This window comes from Podarcis raffonei, chromosome 11 (assembly GCF_027172205.1).
Source record: "Podarcis raffonei isolate rPodRaf1 chromosome 11, rPodRaf1.pri, whole genome shotgun sequence".
Lineage (NCBI taxonomy): Eukaryota > Metazoa > Chordata > Lepidosauria > Squamata > Lacertidae > Podarcis > Podarcis raffonei.
This window is the reverse complement of record NC_070612.1, coordinates 22,802,893-22,824,411: the sequence shown is the minus strand read 5'-3', so window position 1 is coordinate 22,824,411 and position 21,519 is coordinate 22,802,893. Positions and strand designations below refer to the sequence as shown.

The 21,519-nt window shown below is 42.3% G+C and overlaps 1 protein-coding gene across 2 annotated transcripts in view; it reads left to right on the top strand.

Moving 5' to 3' along the window:
• PLPP1 (phospholipid phosphatase 1) overlaps positions 1-21,519 on the top strand; it is an 87,062-nt gene that overhangs the window by 64,481 nt on the left and 1,062 nt on the right. For both annotated transcript variants that reach the window (XM_053409267.1, XM_053409268.1), the window contains exons 4-5: positions 3,900-3,957; positions 20,730-20,906. In XM_053409267.1, coding sequence (XP_053265242.1) covers positions 3,900-3,957; positions 20,730-20,906 — 235 coding nt within the window. The remainder of the gene's footprint in view (positions 1-3,899; positions 3,958-20,729; positions 20,907-21,519) is intronic.

The window sequence follows — 21,519 nt, the reverse complement described above, 5'->3', positions numbered from 1 at the left end:
TGTGTTCTTTTTAAGAATGCATAACTATTTAAATCATGTTGTGACTCTGAAAACCTAAAGAATAAGAAACACACATCTTTCATGTTTGGCTTTTTAAAAAGGAATTCATACTCCATTCCTGTTGAACAAATTATTCCTAGTATTCTGTGGTACTATACTTCCAGTAAGTTGCAGAGATAGTCTGTCTCAACATAAGGACAACAGTAATTCCAAGAGGCACAGTAAGCAGTGAACAAAACAATAGTTGTGTTGGCTAAGTTTCAGGAAGGATTACAGTTTGGCCTGTATGTTATGGCAACTGATGCCCACTAGATCTGGTGGGGCAACTAAGAGGTCACAGGGTTGTGGCCAAGTTTTGGTTTTCTCCCCCAACACCCTCCCTTGCAAAGATACTATAGTAGACATTTAAGCAGAGCTATTTTACAAACAGTTTACACCTTACTAAACTGGAAAGAAATGTTTTATTTTGGTTCAGAAGGGGTCCCTGCTGCCACAATTGTGTCTCTGCTGGGATAAAAAAAACCAAGGTTCTTTTTCACCTGTTCTGGTTCTTTTCCTATCCTACTCCTTTGCAAAGAAATAGTGGACACTTAAACACTGCAATTCTGTGAATACTTAGCACTAAGGGTTTGTCTTCAGAAGGAGTCCTTGCTTTCACAATTTGTAGTGTGTATTCATGCCACAATAACTGTACATTACTCAGAGGGTAAGGCCCTTTGAATTCCATGGGGATTCAGCCCCCCCCCCCGGTAAGTATATACAGAATTGCAGCCCGAATGAGTTAATCTTAAAGGTACCACACAGGACTGGTAATAAGGGACCCCAGGCTATGGAACTGGTACTAGCAGTGAGGGTTATCAATTGAAGTTGGAACATTCAGGATAAAAGGAAGTACTTATTCACACAGTAAATGGACTTTGCTGTTATAAGGATGTAGAAATGGTTGCCAATTTAGATTGCTTTAAAAGTGGATTAGACAAGATCATGATGAGATGGCTATCATTAGCTGCTTATCATCAGTATCAGAGGCAGCATGCTTCTGAATACCAGTTTCTGGGGATCATGAGTTGGAGATTACTGGATAGTTCAGTTGGTTAGAGTGTGGTGCTGATAACTCCCAAGCTTGCAGGTTCGATCCCCATAGGGGACAGCTGCATACTGCTGCAGGAGGTTGGATTAGGGTCCCTTCCAACTCTATGATTCTATAAAAACTGTTGTGCACATGCCCTACCTATGGACTTCTCATATATATCTGTTTGGCTACTGTGACAAGATGGAATGTTCATTTGTGGCAAGCGTAGATTTATTGCAGCATAATATGCCAGATGGTCACTTGCTCACCTGCCCCATCTCACTATTCTGGAAACAGCTTGGAAGATCCACCAAAAATGTTTCTAATGTTGTTGCATCTGTTCCAGTCCTCTCACTTTCATGCCCTTTCTCCCTGCCCTGGATTCAACCTCTGCTCTCTTCTAATTGTGTGAAATGTGAGTTTGTAGTAACAGGCTGAAATGCTTAACATAATTGGGTCACATTATTACTATGTGGAACATAAAGCTGTCAAACTCAGGTTATTTAAACAGAAAGCACGTGACATTTATGAAATGTCTGCAGAGCTTCTTCAGGGGATACAGAGCTTTACAGTAAAAACGGACATACCCCAGAACTACAAAATCCAGTGTGCAGACTATGTCAAGGTATTAAAATCCCAACTTCCCACTGTCTTGATGGTGCTTTTCAGATGGATCCCATTAGATGTTCTTCAACATGTTTATGTGCATGGGAAGAATCCATGCTAGATTATTTCCTGCTTAGTGGCCCCACAAATAGGTTTTGGTGCAAGTCATCCTTGTGTTAGAGGCTCCTTCACAGCCCTAAATAGCTTATTCTAAAAAGAAGTGTCAACATTAGACTTAATGAGCCAGAGTGAGAAGTCAAAATAAAATATGCACTCTGGGTTTGTATTATCTGACTTGTTGAAATAAACCCTTCCAAGAGAAAAATATGTGAAGCCAGTTGTCATGAAACAATAATATACATCCTGACAGCTCTGGAGGCCTGATGTATGGCTGCTACTGGGATGATTTAAGTCTTTTAAGAATGTGATGAAGGAGAGGAGAGAGAGACAATAAAGTAAGGGCTTGATGTTTCCACCAGTGGGGTACTTTCACTTTGGGGAAGGCTTATTTATCCAGTGGTGGGGTTGGGGACTGGTGGGTGGGAAAGGTGGCAGGGTGGAGACCAAGGGAGTTTACGCTCACCAGCACTGGAGTGGAGTCTGGAACGAACGTTCAGGCTCTTGGCTGGCAGGGGAGACGGAATGTTCCGAGTCAGAGCTGCTTTTGGAAGAAGGGGGTTAGCTGCCTGCAAAGGAATGTTTAGCAGGCCTTTCTATTGTCTGCTTCTCCATCCCTCTGCCTCTCTCTGTTTAATGTATTAAAACTGTGGGGCAGGAGGAGGGAAGAGAGAAAACAAATGTGTGTGCAGCTGACAGGTTAATAAGTGACAGATACTATTTCCAGCTGGGATCTGGATGGCGTAGTAGGTAACTTTTGCTGAAGCTGCACCGAGGGATATCATTTTGGTCATAGTAGTCTGTGTGCCGGGATGAGTGTGATGTGTTTGTGATATGAATAAACTGGAGCACAAACACGGGAGCCCCTATAATGTAGTCAACACATGGATATTTATAAAGCAGAATGCCGTTTCTCAGTCGTGGCAAACTTGTATCCAAGAACAGAAAACTAATCAAGATAGTCCCCAATTTTAGGGTTAGCTTTGTCGTGAATTTTCCTAGGCAAGCTGTTTGCCCTCTGCCAATCCCACCCCACCCCTCCACCAGTATTGCAAGGATAGTAAGACCAAGCCTTACCACAGAGGTGGGGAACCTCCAGACCACAGGTCCAGTTTGACCAGCCAGGGGTCCCAGTTTCTCCCACCAGGCTACTCCTAGGAAACCACACCCCCCTGCTCCACACCTGATGTCATATGTGGCTTCATGTGCAGCACAGGTACTAACGTGGCTTCAAAGGAAAAATTGGAAGCTTTAAATTGATATTTTCATGTTACAGGAACCATACTTTGGAGCTCCCAGGTGGGCACATTCACTGAACTCTTTTCTGTGCCTGCTAAAAACATTTCCACCCAGCCTTTCTAAAAGCCTACTCAGAGGTGTAAAATATTTCCATGTGTTTTTAATCTGCCATTAATTTTAATTATTTTTTTCAATGCTTTAATCAGTGTTTCTCAAACTATAACTCCCATCATCCCTAGCTAGCAGCACTAGTGGTTAGGGATGATGGGAGTTGTAGTCCAACAACACCTGGGGACCCAAGTTTGAGAAATAACTGCTTTAAATAGTTGTTTTTACTGATAACCTGATTGTGTCATTCTTTTTGGAAATAGACTTGAGGTGTTTTGTTTATAACAGTCAAACAGTATATACATTTTAGGGGGAGGAAGTAAGAGTGAGTTTCCGACTATTCCTTTGCTGGAGAGTGGCACACTCCCACTGCCCACCAGTTTATCCTAACGGGCATTGAGAGCATGTCTTGCTCTAGGATCAGGAAAGGGCTTGCACTGAAACCCCTTTTAAAATGGTTCCTCGGTTGATGCAACAGGCAGAGAAATCATTAAACCATCATCCATTACCCTCAACAATTTTCAAGTGGTCTGTTGGGGGCGGGGGGGGGGGGGAGTTTGGGAATCACTGGTGCAGACATACTGAGCTCGATGTACTAGTGCCCTAACTCAGTATAAAGGAGCTTTCTGTATGAGCTTTGCTGAAGCTTTATTTTGCAAATCAAAGGTGAACTTTGTTATACAATTACAGAGTGTCAAAATCTTAATGATGTATGTATAAATTGTAATAAGTATGTGGGCATTCTCTTGTTTTTCAGACTGTCGTTTTACTCTGGACATTCTTCGTTTTCCATGTATTGCTTGCTGTTCCTAGCAGTAAGTATACTTTTTAGCAGCCAGTTATGATGGGTTGGTTTTTTTTTTTTTTTGCTTAAAAAAATCTGTTTATGTTGCATAGCATGAAGCTTAAACATTTGCTGCATCAGCATTTCATTTGGGCTGTTTATGCAGAGGAAGCATTAAAATGAAAAAGACTGGGGTGGGGTGGATGTTTGCTCTGAGATCTTTTCACTTGACGGTTGGAATATTTGGCCACTGCATGTTAGGTAGGCTCCTCCCTAAACTGTCCAGGGAGTCTTTGTGTGAAGGCCAGTTCAAGCTTTTTTTTTGCTACCCTAGGTGGAAGTCTCGGAAAGTGCACCCCAGGACCACCTGTGACATTACAGAGGGTACCTGGACACTTTCAGTTAGTGTCAGCTATCAGCCACACCAGCAGTGATTCAAGACCCGGGACTAATGCACAGCTTCTGAAATGGAAGGCACCTTTGAAGTGTGGCACCCTAGGCAGCTGTCTACTCTGCCTGTATGGCTGAGCCTATCCTGAAAAGTGAGCAGCTCATAGAATGCAGCATCCGCCATTTATCTGAAGCTTATGCACTTCAGTAAGCAGCATGGCCAGGCTCGCTTTGCAGGCGGAGAGTCTCTTTTTCCCTTTCTACCTCTGGCAAATTAAGCTTGTAAGAAGCAGTAAGGACGCTTTCTAACTGAGAGTCCTAGGCATTCTTTTTGTAACTTCCATGTATTGCTCTGGGTGATTTGGGTAGGCTTAGCATGAGGCAGGAGTGTGATGCAGATGATGGTCTATCCAGCGCAACCAGTCTCTACTTTAAGCAAACAAAGCAAGGAAGGAAGCAGGGGATGGGAATCCGCCCATCAAATGTTTTACAGGCTTCAGCAACATAAATACTGTACTAATTTGTGACTGCCACCCAGTCTTGATAAGCTACATTCTAGCTGTTTGTTGCTCTTTGTTTTTGGCCAGGAGACAAGTAACTACCAAAGCAGATGGGACAATCTAGTCAAAATGGAGACTTTAGCTTTATGTCTGTGTATGTAAGCAAACAAATGAATACCAAAAAAATGTACACACTTTTTCAGTGGGGTGTGTAGGAATGAATATTGCAAGTTATTCCCAGCATGGCTCTGTGGACATGTAGATATCAGAACCTGAAAAACTAAAACTGTTAAAAATAATGCTTTAGAATTTTGTGTAGAAAGGTTTCTTGCTGTAGGATTGTTCTCAGGAGGAAAATATTTGTGTTTTTTTAAGAGCACTTAATTTGCAGTGTTTGTTTTATTATTTCTCTGAAGCATTTCAAAGCTGCTTCAACTCCCAACAGAATGACAAGCCTGATCATCTAGTCTGTAGTGACATTAATAAAAATGCCTCCTTTCCCCCCCCTTTTTTTCCTTTTTGGTTGGGAGCCATAGTTAAGCATTGACTGATTCTTTCCTGAAATCAGACCTCTTATTTTTGTTGTTGTTCTTGGAGCCTATAAATTGTAGGCTTCCAAGTCAACCTTCTTTACAGTATATGGAATAAAATTATCCAGTCATGGACAGTGGCAGTACTACTGACAGTGGTGTCTTAAAAGTCTCTGCTAGCTCTGACCAATTTGAGCTGTGCTATAGAACTGTCCTGTGTCCAGTTGCTCTGCCTGGCAGCTGCGGGGAAATTTTCTGGCACGGCTACTGAAAAATCCATCAGCTGGAGATGTTTGGTACTGAAACCAGAGCCTTATGCGTGCAACGCATGTGCTCCAACACTGTCATTTCAATGCAAAGAACATTGATGCTTCAAATGCTTATATCTATCCAAGGGTGTATTATTATTTAGTCTTAGTAAGTTGAGGAGTCAGCCCAAAATCAGAGGGATGAGTGACTCTCATTATCAATTTTGCATGGCAAAGTGAACAGACTTCACACTTTTAGGAGACTTTGATGTGCTGAGCTAGTCTTGCGAATGCCTCCATGCATGCCCAGATCACAACTAGCCACATAAAACATTCTACAGAAAAATAGGTTGAATTGAGATGTACTAAGCTGTGTGTGGTATGTGCTGGACAATTTTGAAGACTGGTTTAGTTGTTCAGCATAACAGAGTAGTCTTATCTTAGGTTGCCCTTGGCACATTGGCGGGGGAAATGCTACCTTTACAAGCAGACCAATCTAATCCTTGACATCTTTATAATGTATTCTAGTGATGGTGTAGTAATTGGGTCTCTCCTACCTTATGAGTATTAACCAGGATGAGCTAAAGAGAGCCTTGAGAATTTATATGGAACTTCTCCCTGTTTGGAATGCTCTCAATCCTTAATGAGTTAGTGGCTATGTCTTGTGCAATAAGAAAGGGCTTACCCCAAGGCTGGTTCTGCCTATTATTGCAATTTGCTGCTTACAAGATACAGATGTGATCATCTTTCCCTCTATGTAGACATTTCACGGCTCCTAACTTTTCCATGTGGCAACACAGAGTTCTGCCAGTGGCCCCATGTCAAGTCTTATGCATCTGATAACCTCCCCCTCCCCCAAAGTACTTTCTGACCAGCTTCAACTTGCCATTTACATGCTTGACTCCAGCTGCAGTTGTGTGCTGCTCGTGACTCCCCAGTTCCTAACATGTGGCATTACTCACAGCCTGGGTTAATCATAACCAGACGCCTGAAATTTCAGCCTCCTGAGGGCTGGAGGAATCTGACTTATGTTAGTGTGACTGACTACACACACACACACACACACAGAGAGAGAGAGAGAGAGAGAGAGAGAGAGAGAGAGAGAGAGAGGAGAAAACAAAACCCAACCAAAAAGGCTATGACAGTACAGCCACCACATTGGCAACTAGATTACAGCTCTGTCAGGATGACTGCAGGAACCAATAGAGTTTCCCCAGACTCTCCTGAGCCCATTGCCATTCACTTCAAACTATACCTCTTAACTTCTTCCAGATTGCAGTAAGTTGCAGCTTCTTTTCTGCAGGAGTGTCTGTTCTGGCCTTCAGGTAGATCCCACAGTTTGTCAGTTACTTAAATCAGCTTGCTGAACCACAAGCCCAGGATTGTAACGGCCACAGTCTGTGTCAGAGTGTTAATTCCTTTTGCTCCTCCCTTTCCAGTAACACTGATGCTGCTGTAACAGGCAATTTAGATTTGAATTGTGGTCTTAGAAAAGCATTTAAGACCTTTTTTTTTACACCTGGAGGTGGTCATTAGGGTGATAGGTTTTGACAGCAACAGTGGGACGCACCCACACATCTCCCTTGCATGTTTGCTGACTTACTTCTACTCATTAGAAATATCTGGAGATGTGTCAGTTGAGCTGAAGAAGTTTCATCTGTTGTGTCCCCTTTTCAAGGGAGGTGACATGCTAGGATAAATGTGCTCACAACTAGGAGTAATCTCTGTCTGGAGAGGCTGAGCTGTTTAATCCTCTGCTCTTGAGTCCCTTCCACTGTTGGCTGATAATATCCCGAGTTATTTATGTGTGACCAAGCAACACCACAGCTTGCTTAGCTGATGTACTTGTGTGTTTCTGTCAATCCGTTCGTTTTCTAAAATGCTTTGGATGCTCCCTTAATTAATCAGTTAATTCAGTTGAGACTTGTAACCTTAATAATATATTGTGTGTGCAAATATCCATGGCTAGCAGTATCCGTAGCTCCAGTGTTGTGGTTTCAGCAGTGAGTTTACCCATCTGTCAGTTTTCACATACACGCATGTCACTCACTACTAACATTCCTGCTTTGCAGGGAATTGGACTAGATGGCTCTTGGGGTCCCTTCCAACTCTACAATTCTTTGATTCTATGATTCTAACAAAATTCGCTTGCTTTCTACATGAAAGTGACATTTTTGTAGCTACGTAGTCGTGTGCAAAGTAATCCTTGGGAAGTGGGCCGGGTAGCGGCGGGAACTCAGACCAACCCTCTCCTTTTCAACTCGCTTCCATAGGGTTTGGACTTGAGTCATTTTGAAAGGGTAAGCTCTTGCACAACTCTCAGCCAGGTCAATCTGTTTGGCAGACTGGTGAGGAGCTAAGTGGCAAAGTGAAGAAACTAGCAAAGGCGCTTATGGGCTGGTTTTTATTTTGGCTATTGAATGTTCGCAGATATTCTGTTATCAGTTATCTGGAAAGAATTTATAAAATTGCACGCTAACATGCCTTGAGAATACTGAAGGCTGACAACTAATGAGTGAAGGTTGCTTTAATGGAGTGAGCTAATGATAGTCCATTTCCCTCCCCTTTGCTTCCTTACAGGGCACAAGTGGCTGACGGCAAGGGGTTGCATCTATTTAGAGAGAACTGAATGAAGGGAGTGATTCATGTTTATTCCCTTGTGGACAGTTGAGAGAATGTAGTCTATTCTTTGACTGGTATAATGGGGGCAACAACTGAAGAATAAAATGCAAAATTGACCTTAAAAAAAAAAGATTTTTAAAAAATCTAATTTCTGAAGAAACGCTTTTAAAGGGGAAACATTAGCAAGATTTTAAGGTAAATAAAGTTGGTTTTATGATGTGGATTTTGATCCCTTCCCCGTTCTTGTTTGGAATCTAACTTCTGGTTAGCTGGGCAGCTGCCCTGAATCTTACTGACTCAGGAGTGGAAAGATTTACTTGACGTGGAAATTGGACTTGTCCTTTGCCTATGAAAATGCAGCTGTTGTCGTGTCTTTTAGCATTTGCGTTTATTGAAAATGGCCTATCCCTTCCCCAACCCAGCCAAAGCGCGGAAAAATAAAAATCCTATATAGAGGTGATTCATGACTTGCTGTCCTTGTAGGGGTATCCCAGGAGACAGGGCTACATGGTCTTATATAGTTCATGAAGAAGGTAGCAGTCAGCAAATAAACTGTACCTGGAATACGAGACTCATGTTGGACCAAATACGTTCACAGGCAGTTGTCTGCATATAAGCTGTTTGCTGGGTTTTGGAGCAGATATTTACATGGGGCTTAACCGTAATCTGTGCCGTTTGCATTGTGTTGACATGATCCCTTTGCTACAGAATTGCTTACAGACTTAAACTATGTTTAAGTCTCCTTTAAATTTGTTGCCTAGCAATTTAAATAAATACTCCTATTACACACCCAATGGGTTCTATATGGCAGCATGTTATCAGGAAGGTTGGTAGATAACCCTGTTTTATCATTGAGATTGTTTATATATATGTCTTAAGATAAGCAAAACAACATTGCTCTGAGCTGCCATGAGCCCTTAACTTACAAATAAAGCAATAAGAGAAAGGGGAGGGGATGCAAATCTCCCAGCTGCCCATGGAAGCCAGTAAGACAGAGCAAATGTGTTGCTGTCCCATGTCTTGCCAGGGTCTTGAAGCTTTGGGCCATACATGCACCTTTTAGTCCAAAGGTTGCTATGCCATATTTTGTAGCTAGTCTTAACATACATACTGATGAAGTAATTTGCAGTATGTTAGCAGCCTGGGTGGGGGAACTGGGGAGAAGAAAAAAAAGAACCCATTATCCATACTTATCCACCCAAACCTCCCTCCTTTGCCTGACTGGCAGCAATTCTTGCTCTCCATAAGTAAGCTGCAAGCCAGGTCTGATCTTTTTTCAGACAGATACATCTGTTCTCTGTTGCTAACGGGACTCTGTAAACAGATCCTTGAAGTTAATTTGGGAGTTAACATGGAGGATACATGTTAGGAAAAGGTTGTCACTTTTATGTCCTACTTGCTGAGTACACAGAAGCATCTGGCTGGCTGATGCTGGCAAGAGAATGTTGAACCAGCTAGGTCTTCAGTCTGACCCAGCGAAACATTTGTGGTTGGGGGTTGATCCATCATTTGGGCCTAGTGAGCAGTACTAATGCTTTCAACAATGCATGTTTTCTCTAAACTGAGGTCCTCTCCTGTCAACCACGTACACAAGACATGAGCTGAAATCTTTGGGGAGCATAAAACCAGCCAAAGTCTTTGGGATTATATGCCCTGATAAAGACTCCCTTTCCACTGTATTACTTTATTTATTTCATAAAATTTACATACTACTTGATTGTAAAAAACAACAACAACCTCAAAGCAGTTGGCAAATTGGAAGCAAGACAGGCCTACATTGTGCCTCCAGTCAATGAAGTTTAATTTCCCAGTACAGTGGTACCTCAGGTTAAGTACTTAATTCGTTCCGGAGGTCCGTTCTTAACCTGAAACTGTTCTTAACCTGAAGCACCACTTTAGCTAATGGGGCCTCCAGCTGCTGCCGTGCTGTTCTCATCCTGAAGCAAAGTTCTTAACCCAAGGTAATATTTCTGAGCTAGCAGAGTCTGTAACCTGAAGCGTATGTAACCTGAAGTGTATGCAACCCGAGGTACCACTGTATCTGTTAAATTGGATGCTGGGTCTTTGTGCTTTTTCTTTGTTACTCCTCCACCAAATAGTTGCTCTAGACTCATGCAGGTGTAATTTCATGGGATTGCTAGGAGAAATCCCCTGGGATTTCCATTTTTGCTGTATCAGAAATAGCTTGTGAGTTGTTTAGGGTTGCCATACATCCAGAATTTCCTGGAATACTTCAGTCGGAAGCAGTGTCCAGGCATAAATCGGCAAAATGCCCAGGAAAATCCAGATGTATGGCAACCCATGTGGGCAGTCTCTTTTTTAAAACAAAAGTTCAACAAGCTTTGTGTCCGGATTTTCACTTTTTGAAATATGGCAACCCTAAATTATGCAAATTTACATACATGGTGAATTTTAATAATTTTGTTTTTCCTGCGCATGGGAGGGGGGAGGAATAAGCTCTATGGGGCACCAGTGCCTCATCTCCTGTTGTGTAATGATTCCTACTGGAATATTAGTAAATTAAAAAACTTAGCATTTTTGAACCATGTAGATAAAGTTGTGTGAAGGAGCCCAGTTTGCTCCCCCACCATGGCATGTAAATCAGTGTTCTTAGAAAGAAGAAGCAGGACTGAGTAGAGAAATCTCTCTTCTCCTCTGAGAGCTAAAAAGGAAGTATATAAGGTTACACTGTGTGGCTTCTTTCCTTTTTTCACATGCTGCCCACAAACTCAATATAAGTGGGACATGCAACAAAATGCCACAAGCTGCATCGAAAGTGGTCTTTTCCCTCACTGTTCCCAGTATATTGAAGAGGAACAGAGGTGAAGCATTTGCTGAAATGAGCTGTTAGTGGATTTGATCTGCACAAGAGGCAAATGACATTTTTTATATAGGATGTGGCAATCTTTAATTTAATCCACGCATTCGTTGGAATTTTACACCTTTATCTATGGTTTTGTGCTTGTAACATGTGCCAAAATATTAACATGATGTTGGCAATCCAGGCACCCATTGTGTCCCTAGTTTTTGCAGAAAGAAGCCATCTTATTTGCTAATGAGGATTCCTCCCAATCCCAGAACCAGCTCTGGTGTAATTCTATCAATCTTCAGCTGCCCCTTCAATTTAGATGCTTGAAGACTCGACAGGTTTGCTATTAACCTGAAGGCATGGGAGTTGCCAAAGAGATAGATGGCCACATCTTTCTAGGCTGTCGCAGAACTGTTACTCTAGGGCTTCTTATACTTTTGGGAAATATAAAATGATGCAAGGATTCTTTTTCCGTGAATGAAAGAATATATTTCCCCCATCCTGCTCAAAAGTAAGATGTAACAGTAGCTTGTGGGGCATTTTAAACAAAACTGAAAACCACCTCCCCAAGCACAACTTCTCTGAGTAAAATTGAGCGCCAAGCAGCTGTTTTTAAGTGTTCCTTTAAAAGAGAGAGATGCAATCATGGCTCTGCCGTGTCATGTCTCTTTTGGCCCTAAGTGAAACAGAGATCTGTATCTATTTCCGTACTGTAATCTTTGTCTAATGGTAATAAGCATTACTTATTAGAGCCTATAAACCATGTTTTAGTCTTATTTGAAGTGCTTGAGGAGGCAACTCTGAATAATGATCATTTACTACTTCCACATGCATAAAATATATCACAGTGGTTACGTTCTGTCTAATTGCTGGTTCAAAGCCAATCGCTGAGCAACACAAGGCCTAGTTTTTGCACTGATTTATAAAGAGTACATAAATATTCTAGGTCTTCGTTTTCTGCATGATGACTTTTTAAAACAGTACTTGTGTAGGAAAACCATGTACAAATTGTGCATGTAACTGCACATGTAACATTTTTGTTATCCTTTTCTTTGTGTGAGCACCAGGCAAAAACGTTTTCTATAGCCAGGCCTTTGGCTGATTGAATATTCTATGGCAGGGGTCAGCAAACTTTTTCAGCAGGGGGCCAGTCCACTGTCCCTCAGGCCTTGTGGGGGTCGGACTATTTTTTTTTGTGGGGGTGGGAATGAACAAATTCCTATGCCCCACAAATAACCCAGAGATGCATTTTAAATAAAAGCACACATTCTACTCATGTAAAAAGACACTGATTCCCTTACTGTCCGCGGGCCAGATTCAGAAGGCGATTGGGCCAGATCTGGCCCCCGAGCCTTAGTTTGCCTACCCATGTTCTATGGCCTTTTAAACGTGTTTGTGGGAAGGGGGTTATTGGTTTGTGTTTGATTATATATTTTATGTTCTCATCTTGTATTTTTATGTTGTGATCTGCTTTGTGATCTTCAGATAAAGTGTAGTATACAACTTAATAATAGTAATAATAATCTGTTTTCATGTGTGACTGATGGACAGCGCACAGAAAGCTTTTACATTTTCCTCGTTTGCACTTTCCCTAGCAAAAAATAGCTTATGATGCTCTCCCATGGTGTCTTAGGAGTCTGCCTTGTTTCAACTTGAAGGCCATAGTTTCCTAGTCACAGGAAGTAGAAGTTCTACTTTATTCTGCATCAGTCAGACATCCTCTGGAGTACTGTATCCAGTTCTGGGCACTGCACTTTAAAAATGGGATATTTCAATTAGGAATAGGTTCAGGAAATGCAACAAAGATATTCAGGGGTGTGGAAATGTTTAAGGAACTGGGCATGTTTTGTCTTGAGAAGGCTATGGGGTGGGGCTGTAGAAGACCCAAAGGGTTATCACATAGAATAGGTGCCCCCGATGGCAGGACTTGATCTAATAGGCTTAAGCCAGGCATGGCCAAACTTGGCCCTCCAGCTGTTTTGGGACTACAATTTCCATCATCCCTGACCACTGGTTCGGTTAGCTAGGGATGATGGGAGTTGTAGTCCTAAAAGGTCTTCAAGCAGAGGCTGGATAACTATTGTGGTTCTGGATTTCCTGTGTCAATATAGGATGAACCTATTTTCTTCTGGAATTAGAAGTCTTGGTGCTGGAGGTGGAGAGCTGACCTGTTGCATTATTGTAACTGAAAGCAATTTTGGTGTGCTATATCCAGCCCTCTCCCAAAGAACTATGTGGTCTGACAAACACAGCCTCTTCATCTTTGCAGAAAATGCTCTTAAAACTAGTTTTCTTGCTGTTAATAATTACAAATAAGAAACATAAGGCCACTTTTAATACCGCTTGCAGACATTTTTGCAGTTTAAGGGAACAGCACCCCACATGCATTTATTTCTACTCAGAGCTGAGGGAATGTTTTCCTTTTCAGGCAAGTTGGGAACCTTTTTCAAACACAGAGCTGTATTCCCTCATGGGAAGCTTTCTGTGGGCCAGAGGCAAAAGTGGGTGGAGCAGTGGTTATTTATTCACTACATTTATATCTCACCTTTCCTAAATCTGTCTACTCCGAGTAAAAGTCAGTTGAATACAATCCATTATAACCTGTCATTGCAGCTATCTTTGATTTTAAATAGAGAAGAGTGGGCAGCAGTTGCATATGCTCTCTTGGATGGGTGGATCTTGGCCTAAATATTTTAAACTCTTAAAAACATGCTTATAAATACCTTTGCAACCCTGCTAGCAGCAGCTTTTGTCTTTTGGGAAAGACAAAACATCTAACATTTTTGGTTCCTCCTTCTTTGGCCAAATAGCAGTGGCAAGCTTTTATTTTACTCAGTTGCCCACATTATAATTTGAATTGCTCTATCTGCACAGCTTCCTAATAAAAGCATTTAGCAATTATGTTAATATTTTATTAGCTGCCCCAAGAGTTACTGTTACATGTAAGCATATAAATTGTAAAATAAACTAAATAAATATGTCATGTAAATGTAGGATGTTTTATATTAGAGCGAGAGAACAGTGTGTGAAAGACTCACTCACCTGCCCTATAGATCCCATCATCCTTGACCATTGTTTATGCTGGCTGGGGCTGATGGGAACTGTAGTCCAACAGCCTTTGGTGGGCCATAGGTTTCTACCCTTGTCCTAAAATGAGGTGAAGTATATGTAACTGACAATGAATACTCATCTTACTCTTCAAAGCAATAGCATGAAGCTCTTACATGCAGCTCTGCACTAAGTGTGTTTCTGGACCTAATTCATGAAGTGGCTTTGCATTATCTTTATCATTCTGCCTGGAGTGCCCCATGAGTTCTTTAGCACACTACAGCCTATATGCAGTGCTACAGCAACTGCAGTTGGGTATACAGGCTGACAGTGACTGTGTACACACAATGCCTATTCATTTCAACACTATTTATACTTAAGTAAAATTACCTGCCATGGTTGTCATTGCAAAAGATGTGCTTATGAAATAACAACAGCAGCAACAACAAATAATAATAATAATTTATTATTTATACCCCGCCCATCTGGCTGGGTTTCCCCAGCCACTCTTGGCGGCTTCCAACAAAATATTAAAATACAATAGTCCTTCAGATATGAAAAGCTTCCCTAAAATATATGACCTCTTCAAGTTAAAAAATATATAAAGGATTAATGGTTCTCCAGAATCGTGGCTGTAAACAGCAGGCATGGTCTGACGCACTGTCTCCAGTAGTTCTGCTTTTGGTTTGTTTGTAACCCCTATGGTGCTATAGAGAAGGGCCTAAAACCACATTGGATTAATTCTTAAGAAAAGCTTGAAAGCTAAAACATTATCTTGTACACCCCTTAATCTGGGCCCAGTCCCCTACACACATTCATTTTCTCCCCAAAGTTCTGCCTTTCACTCAATCCCCATCAGAAAAGAGTTCTGAAAAATCTAAACAGGCTATAAATGTTAAGTTCACACTGAGATCCAGTTTTATAAGCAGATGATAAACTGCCCCCTTTCCTACCTTCATGTAAGAGACTCATGAGAACATATCTCATCAGTGTTTGTTCAAAATATTTGTATACCACCCTTCATCCTGTAGATTCCATAGATTAGCTTACTTTATTCCTGTACAATCAGACTGGATGAGATGCTAGAAAAATAGGGTCCCTAGGACAGGAGAGAAGGTACTTCCTTTGTGAATTAGACACATGTAGAACAAAGGAATCTCTGGAGGCCAAGTCACCAGAATTTGCTGTACGGCAGGGTTGTGTTGGGTTAGGTCTGCTGAGGGCAGTGGACAGAGGTGGAGCCAAAATGGTGCAGGGCACCTCCTTTGCTATTGAACACTTCCTCCTTCTAGCTTTCCCCATTTCTTCTCTGCTTGTCACCCACATGAAATTACTGATCGCCCTCCTTCAGGTTGCATGATGTAGACTGTGACAAAACAACATTTGGGGAGGGAGAAATAACACTCCCCTTGTCATAGCTGGAAAGAATTACTTGCTTACTACTGTTCCTCTTGTGATCAGATCTTCTAGAGTATTAACAATGATTCCCAAAATCCATTTGACTGCAACCTCTGCTTGCTGCAACATTTGTAAATGCCTTTCCAAAAGCAGTTCATTCTCTGCTTCCACTTGGGTCTGTGGCTTCTTCTAAAAGGTGGTGCATGTGGGAGAAGTGGAGCATTTCACCAGAGAGTGGGAGGAACACAGTGCTCAGGATGTATGTGGTGAAGAGGCTGTATTTTCATTATGAGTGAAAGCTTAACCACATTCTATAAACACATCTCGAAGGGAGCTGTGGGGGTATTCTAATTTAGCAAATTAAAGGCACTTTTAAGCAGAGACCACCAAAGGTAAAAGCATCTGATACCTAAGGAAACAGCAGCCTTCAGAGGACGACAAAAATGATAGTGGAGAAATTCAACTGCCATGCTGCTAATTTATGAATGTTCCTCCCTTTGCTCAGGGCCAGGCTGCATGTTACAGGGGCCTTGGCATTTGCATCTCTATGGCAGGCACTGCTGTAAGGATTTTCCACATGTAATGATTTCTGTCATCACTTTTCTGCTAGCAGGCTAGAAATGCATCACATTATTACTTCAGTTCGTAAGGCAAGTGCTTCTTAGGCCAGGGGTGGGTGACCTTTTAGGCTCTGCTAGCCAGCACGCAGCAAGGGCCTCAACCCAATGTGGGACCTTGCTAACTTCACAGGCTGGAGTTTCTCTTTGAAACTGGGATAGCCGGGCTTCAGTCCTGTTTGCTACAGCTGCTCTGCCGCTTCCAAGAATTTTCTTGCATCAAAGATATATGAAAATATATCATTAATTATAGTATTGTACTTATTTTGATGATTCTGGAGTGCCACTTGTATGTACTACATGCCTTGTAATAGCGGGTACATTGTGACTAATACAATCCATTGTACTTTGCTTGCCATGCATTGTCTTTGTATGCTGGCCTGGACCCGTTTTTTCTATTTGTGTCTGTTGTTATACAGCGGGTTCCTTATTTTTGTGCTCAGTTGTCACCATGGCAACCTCAGATTAGAAGGCCCATTCTTTTTGCAGGCCTACTCTGAAGGAAGCCCCATGGGTTTTAAAGCATTACTGTTGAAGTACACAAATACCTTTTTTAGTACAACAAAGCAATGTAACTGTTATTTTACTGGAAAGCAAGTGCCCTACCACTTTGTTCTGGGACTGTGGGAATGGGTTTTCTCATCTCCAAACCTAGGGAATAGGTTGCCCTATTCATGTTGGGGCACTTACTGCTTGAAGTGGTGTCCATCCTGAAACTTCAGTCTGTTGGTTTAATGAAGAGCTTGCCAGGGGGCAGGGAGAGGCAAAACGGGTGACTTAATGGAGGCTAAAGGACTGTTTGTTGTTGTGTCAAAATGGGCACGTAACTAGAACTAGTTAGCTGTCTTTATGACTTGAAGCTGCCAGATCACTTGTGTAAACAATAATAGGAGAAAAGGGCTGCCAATTAATGAATTGGTTGTGTGCATGTCAGCCTCCATGCATAAGCAGGTGTTTGTTTCATAGAATGCAGGGAGGGAGCGGCTGCTGTTGCTCTTTGTGATGACAAGGTAGGGGCCAGCTAAGCTCAAGCTGTCTATCTAAATTCAGAGAAGGAAGCAGTTAACCTGTCCTATCAGCTAACAGGCATGTAAAATGAAAGTATGCATATGCAACAAACAGCAGCAGCTGCTGCTCTTAAAGTAAAGTTGTCAAGTTATTTGAAGAGACAGTGTTTGGTGTAGACGGCTCTGGAAGGCTCTTGTTGGCATTTGTTTGTCTCAAGAGACAATGGGGTGCGCTGCTGGGGGTGAAGTCAAACTGCTGGAGAATCACAGCACCTGCTGTGACTGCAGAGACCAGTAATTGCATTAGCAGCAACAAAGTGATTTCTCTCGGGCTGCCCAGATAACAAGACACCCTCTCTCAGCCCCGCTGATGTGGTCCAAAGGAAAGCAGAGCAAATACAAGACACCATCCAACCGTCTTAGGGATTCCACTCCAGATTTGTGTAGGCTTCTGAAGATGTCCCGCAAGGCAGTGGGTATGGATTTCTTCTCAGGGTTTACTCCCAGTCTCCCAAATGAGTATAGGCGTAAGGCAGTGGAGGTTTAGGATGTCTCCTTCTCCTCAATTGGCTACCTTCCCAGGTTGACAGGCTCCATCTGCCCCTCACTTCCCTCTACAGTATATGCAGAAACTGCTTCCTGGCTGTATAGAGTTACTAGTTCTTAGCCAGCTGCTTCATACAGCACTTGAGGTTGACTGAGGTGCTTATACAACTTGAAAACCCACTGATCTGGACTGTCACCAGCATTGTCCAGAAGAGATGAGCATTTGGATCCTCTTTTTCTTTTGGACTTGTACATCAGCTGCTTTTATTGTTGGTAGAATGAACAGCCCAACCTGTGCCTCCTGTCTCATTGCAGCCTAGCTCCACATCTTAAATAGCTGTGGCCCAAGTAGCTACTTTCCTAAAGTCCATGAATAAACATTAAATCAGAGTTTCCTGTTTTGCCATCTCAGCCTAGTTTTGTAGATACATTTCTGTTTTGGGGACAGCATTTTAATCATCAGTTCAGTTTTGACAGCTTGGCAAATAGCACGAAATCCTACCACCTAGATTTGTGTCCCGGGCCCTCAAATCTCTTTGCTTATGGACCACAATCTTCTAAGGGACTGTCTTAGGTCCCACCTTCTCTCCCACTCATAACCACATATACCACCTTCCCTCTTATGTGTATAATGTTCCTCTGCCAACTACAGCAATTGCTTGCGTGTGGAAAAACCTTATTAGTAAAGGAATGCATTTTTCAATGTCTTCAGTGGAATTCCTAAGCTGGAAAGAAGGAAGTATGCCAGCTCTGTATTGCCAGCCTGCTCTTTTTAGACCACCAGCATGACTGCTGTCTCAAGTTCTCACTGGGACTAAATGATTTACATTGCTGTAGAAGTTAGTCTCAAAAACAAGCCTTGAGGAAGCACAGTATTAGCCTTGAAACTGTACTGTGTAATTTTGCTATGTTGGACTTCAGCAGCAGCAGGAATTACCTACCTTTGCTGTTGATAGTGAACACACATATATACATTTTTGAAAAATGTCCCTGCAGACTGTCTTAGAAACTTCAGTTTTCTGTCAACAAAACATAGCTGGAATACAACTTCGGTCTGTGGAAAAAGCTTTATCTGGTTTTCTAAACATTGCTCCATGCAGCTTTAAACTTTCAGCTTTTTTTTTTTACCAGCAGAATGAAATATGTGGATGCCAAAACTATGATGTAATAGCTGCTTTGAAAAACCGATTAGGCATTCCCCAAATATTTAACTTTGGAAAGTAGCACCTACTGCTCACATAGAGCATGCTCTGTGTATATATTCATTTACACAACCATAATGGTTCTAACAGGTACAAGGAATGGTTGAAGTTGTCTATGGGAGTGCTAGCCACAACCTGCATCCCATCAAGTCCAGTTACTGCCTGTTTTAGAAAAGGTTATGCCTTTGTTACAGGTCAGTCTGTGGATTATCCAAAGCTTGATCTAGTCTGGTTTCATGGATTTGTTTTGAGTTTCTGCAGCATGAGGCAATAGATAAGGTACTTGGCTAAGCGCAGCCTCCTGTCTGTATTGTGGCTCATAACATCAAGCAGGGAGGAATTGACCAGTTGAATCCAGGATGTAGTTCTGCAGGTGTCATCAGTTTGGTGTCCTTCAGATGTCCTCTACTTAACTCCCATCAACTGCAGCCAGCCTTGCCAGTGGTCAGGAGTGATGTGAAGACACCTCGGCCCTTCTCCTCACCACCATCATCACCAGCTACAGCTGCTTCTCCTCTTCCACCTCACTGCCACCTGCTTGCTTGCCAAACAGGGAGCCAAAAAGGAAGCAGGCAGTGGCATTTGCTCCTCTGTTCTCTGGGCCAGAGCAAGAGGCAGGTGAACAGAAGGAGCAGGTCTCCAGAGCTCTTGGCAGGGGGCTCCTTGCTAGACTATAGCCCTTTGGTAGATGCTAACCTGTGATGGTTCTGGAAATAATGAACTGGTGTCTGGCATTAGTAATGGACTGTAAGGGATAAAAAACAAAACTCATTTCAGATCAGAGGGATATACTGTTGATCCCAGTGCTGATGGACCATTTGTCTGCCTGGGGAAATGATTTGAGCAGGCTGAGTTTGGGGATAAACTTGAGCGGCTTTGTCATACTAGCGGAGGCTGGTGTGCCAGCCGTGACTTGTCTCAGACAGACAGCTTGGCCATTGTTATCTATGCTCCAGTAACCTCCATTTTTGATGAATGCATTGTAAGTGGAGTTGCTTTCTAAGACTATGGAAACTTCTGTTAGTTCAAATTCAGCTGCTCTGTTGCTGACTGACAGCAGGCAATGGTAAGGTAATGCAAGTTCTTGAACAAGTGTACTGGCTCCCAGTGTATTTCTACCCACACCTTAGGAGGGCTGATTCTTGCCCTCAGCGTCTCTGAAATCTTTCTTGGAGGCTTTCCTGAAGGAGTCTTGGCCATCGGAGATGAGGCAGTGGTGATTTGAGGGGCAAGGGGACTTCTCAGTGGAGGCACTGTGGTTGTGGAATTTTCTCTGGAGAGAGCATCAGCTTGTACCAATTCTACCACTTTGGCAGTAGACAAAGAACTTTTTTATTTTTCCAAGGCTTTTAACTCCATTTCACCTGTATGGGTTTATGCTGGGGGTTTAGGCCATTCATTTTATTCTGTATTTTACTTTGTATTTTTATTTGTAATCCACCTTGAACATTTTTATTGAAGGAAAAGTATACAAATTATTTAAATCTGAATTCATTTCCCATCTAGGCATTTGAATACCTGCCTGTGTTTAGCAAGGATCTCCCTACTCACAGCTACTATTGAAGTAATGAGTGGTTCCTTTAGTGCTATGCCTCACATATTATGAAACATTGTGCAGCTTGAATCAAAAGGTGGATAATATGCAATACACAATATGATCCAATTTGCAAGCTCAATAGAAAGGGCATGTGTAAAATTAGGCCACAACTCAGCACAATGTTCATTATGGTACAAAAGTATTGCACTTAACGTTGTCCCTAGCAAATCAACATCATCAAGTTAGAACTACTGTATTAAAAAAAGACCCACCCTATTTCTGCCCACCCTATTAACTAGCTAGACTTCTGTACTTCTGTACTTCTAAACTTTTGTCCCTTTGGTTTTAGCTTTATCTTCAGGCCAGAATGAAAGGCGATTGGGCAAGACTTGTGCGTCCTACGGCTCAGTTCGGTCTTATTGCAGCATCCATCTATGTGGGCCTCTCCCGTATTTCTGATTACAAACATCATTGGAGTGATGTGTTGACCGGACTTATCCAGGGAGCACTGGTAGCTATACTTATTGTAAGTCCATGCAAAATTACTCTACCATTTGATCAATATAGCTTTCTGTCAAAACTACTTTTGCTGACTTGATGATGAAACGGGGTGGAGGGAGGATGCCTGCACACTCCTGACGAGTTCAGTGCTGGCTTCCTGTAGTTTCCATGGGACAGTGGTGAGATGGGGAAAAAGTAGTATATTCACTACGCCCAGTATCAACGTTTCTTTTTCCACTCCTCCTTTATAAACCATGATGTACGGGTGGGTTAGGGTACATCTCTCTTCCCAAAACTATTTACAAAAGTGAAAGCCTTTCCAATTGGGACTAGCATGCATAGATTATTGGCACTTGCCCCACTTCCCTTCCTGACAACAAAGATGAAAGAAGCCTGAAGTGCCTATAAACACGCTGCAGAAGTTAGGCATTAGGACTGGGCAATATGTGGTTTTCAACATTGTGATATATCAGCATATCTCAGCTGCTGCTTCCTCACCACCTTGGGGGATGAACACTCAACCAAGATACATTGCCTAGAGTGCTAGGTGCCTCTGCGTGTATGGAGGCTTGATCAGCTGTGGGGTGGGTAGCCTCCCACCCATCCCTCAGCCGATTAAGCACTCGCCCTCCGGCTCA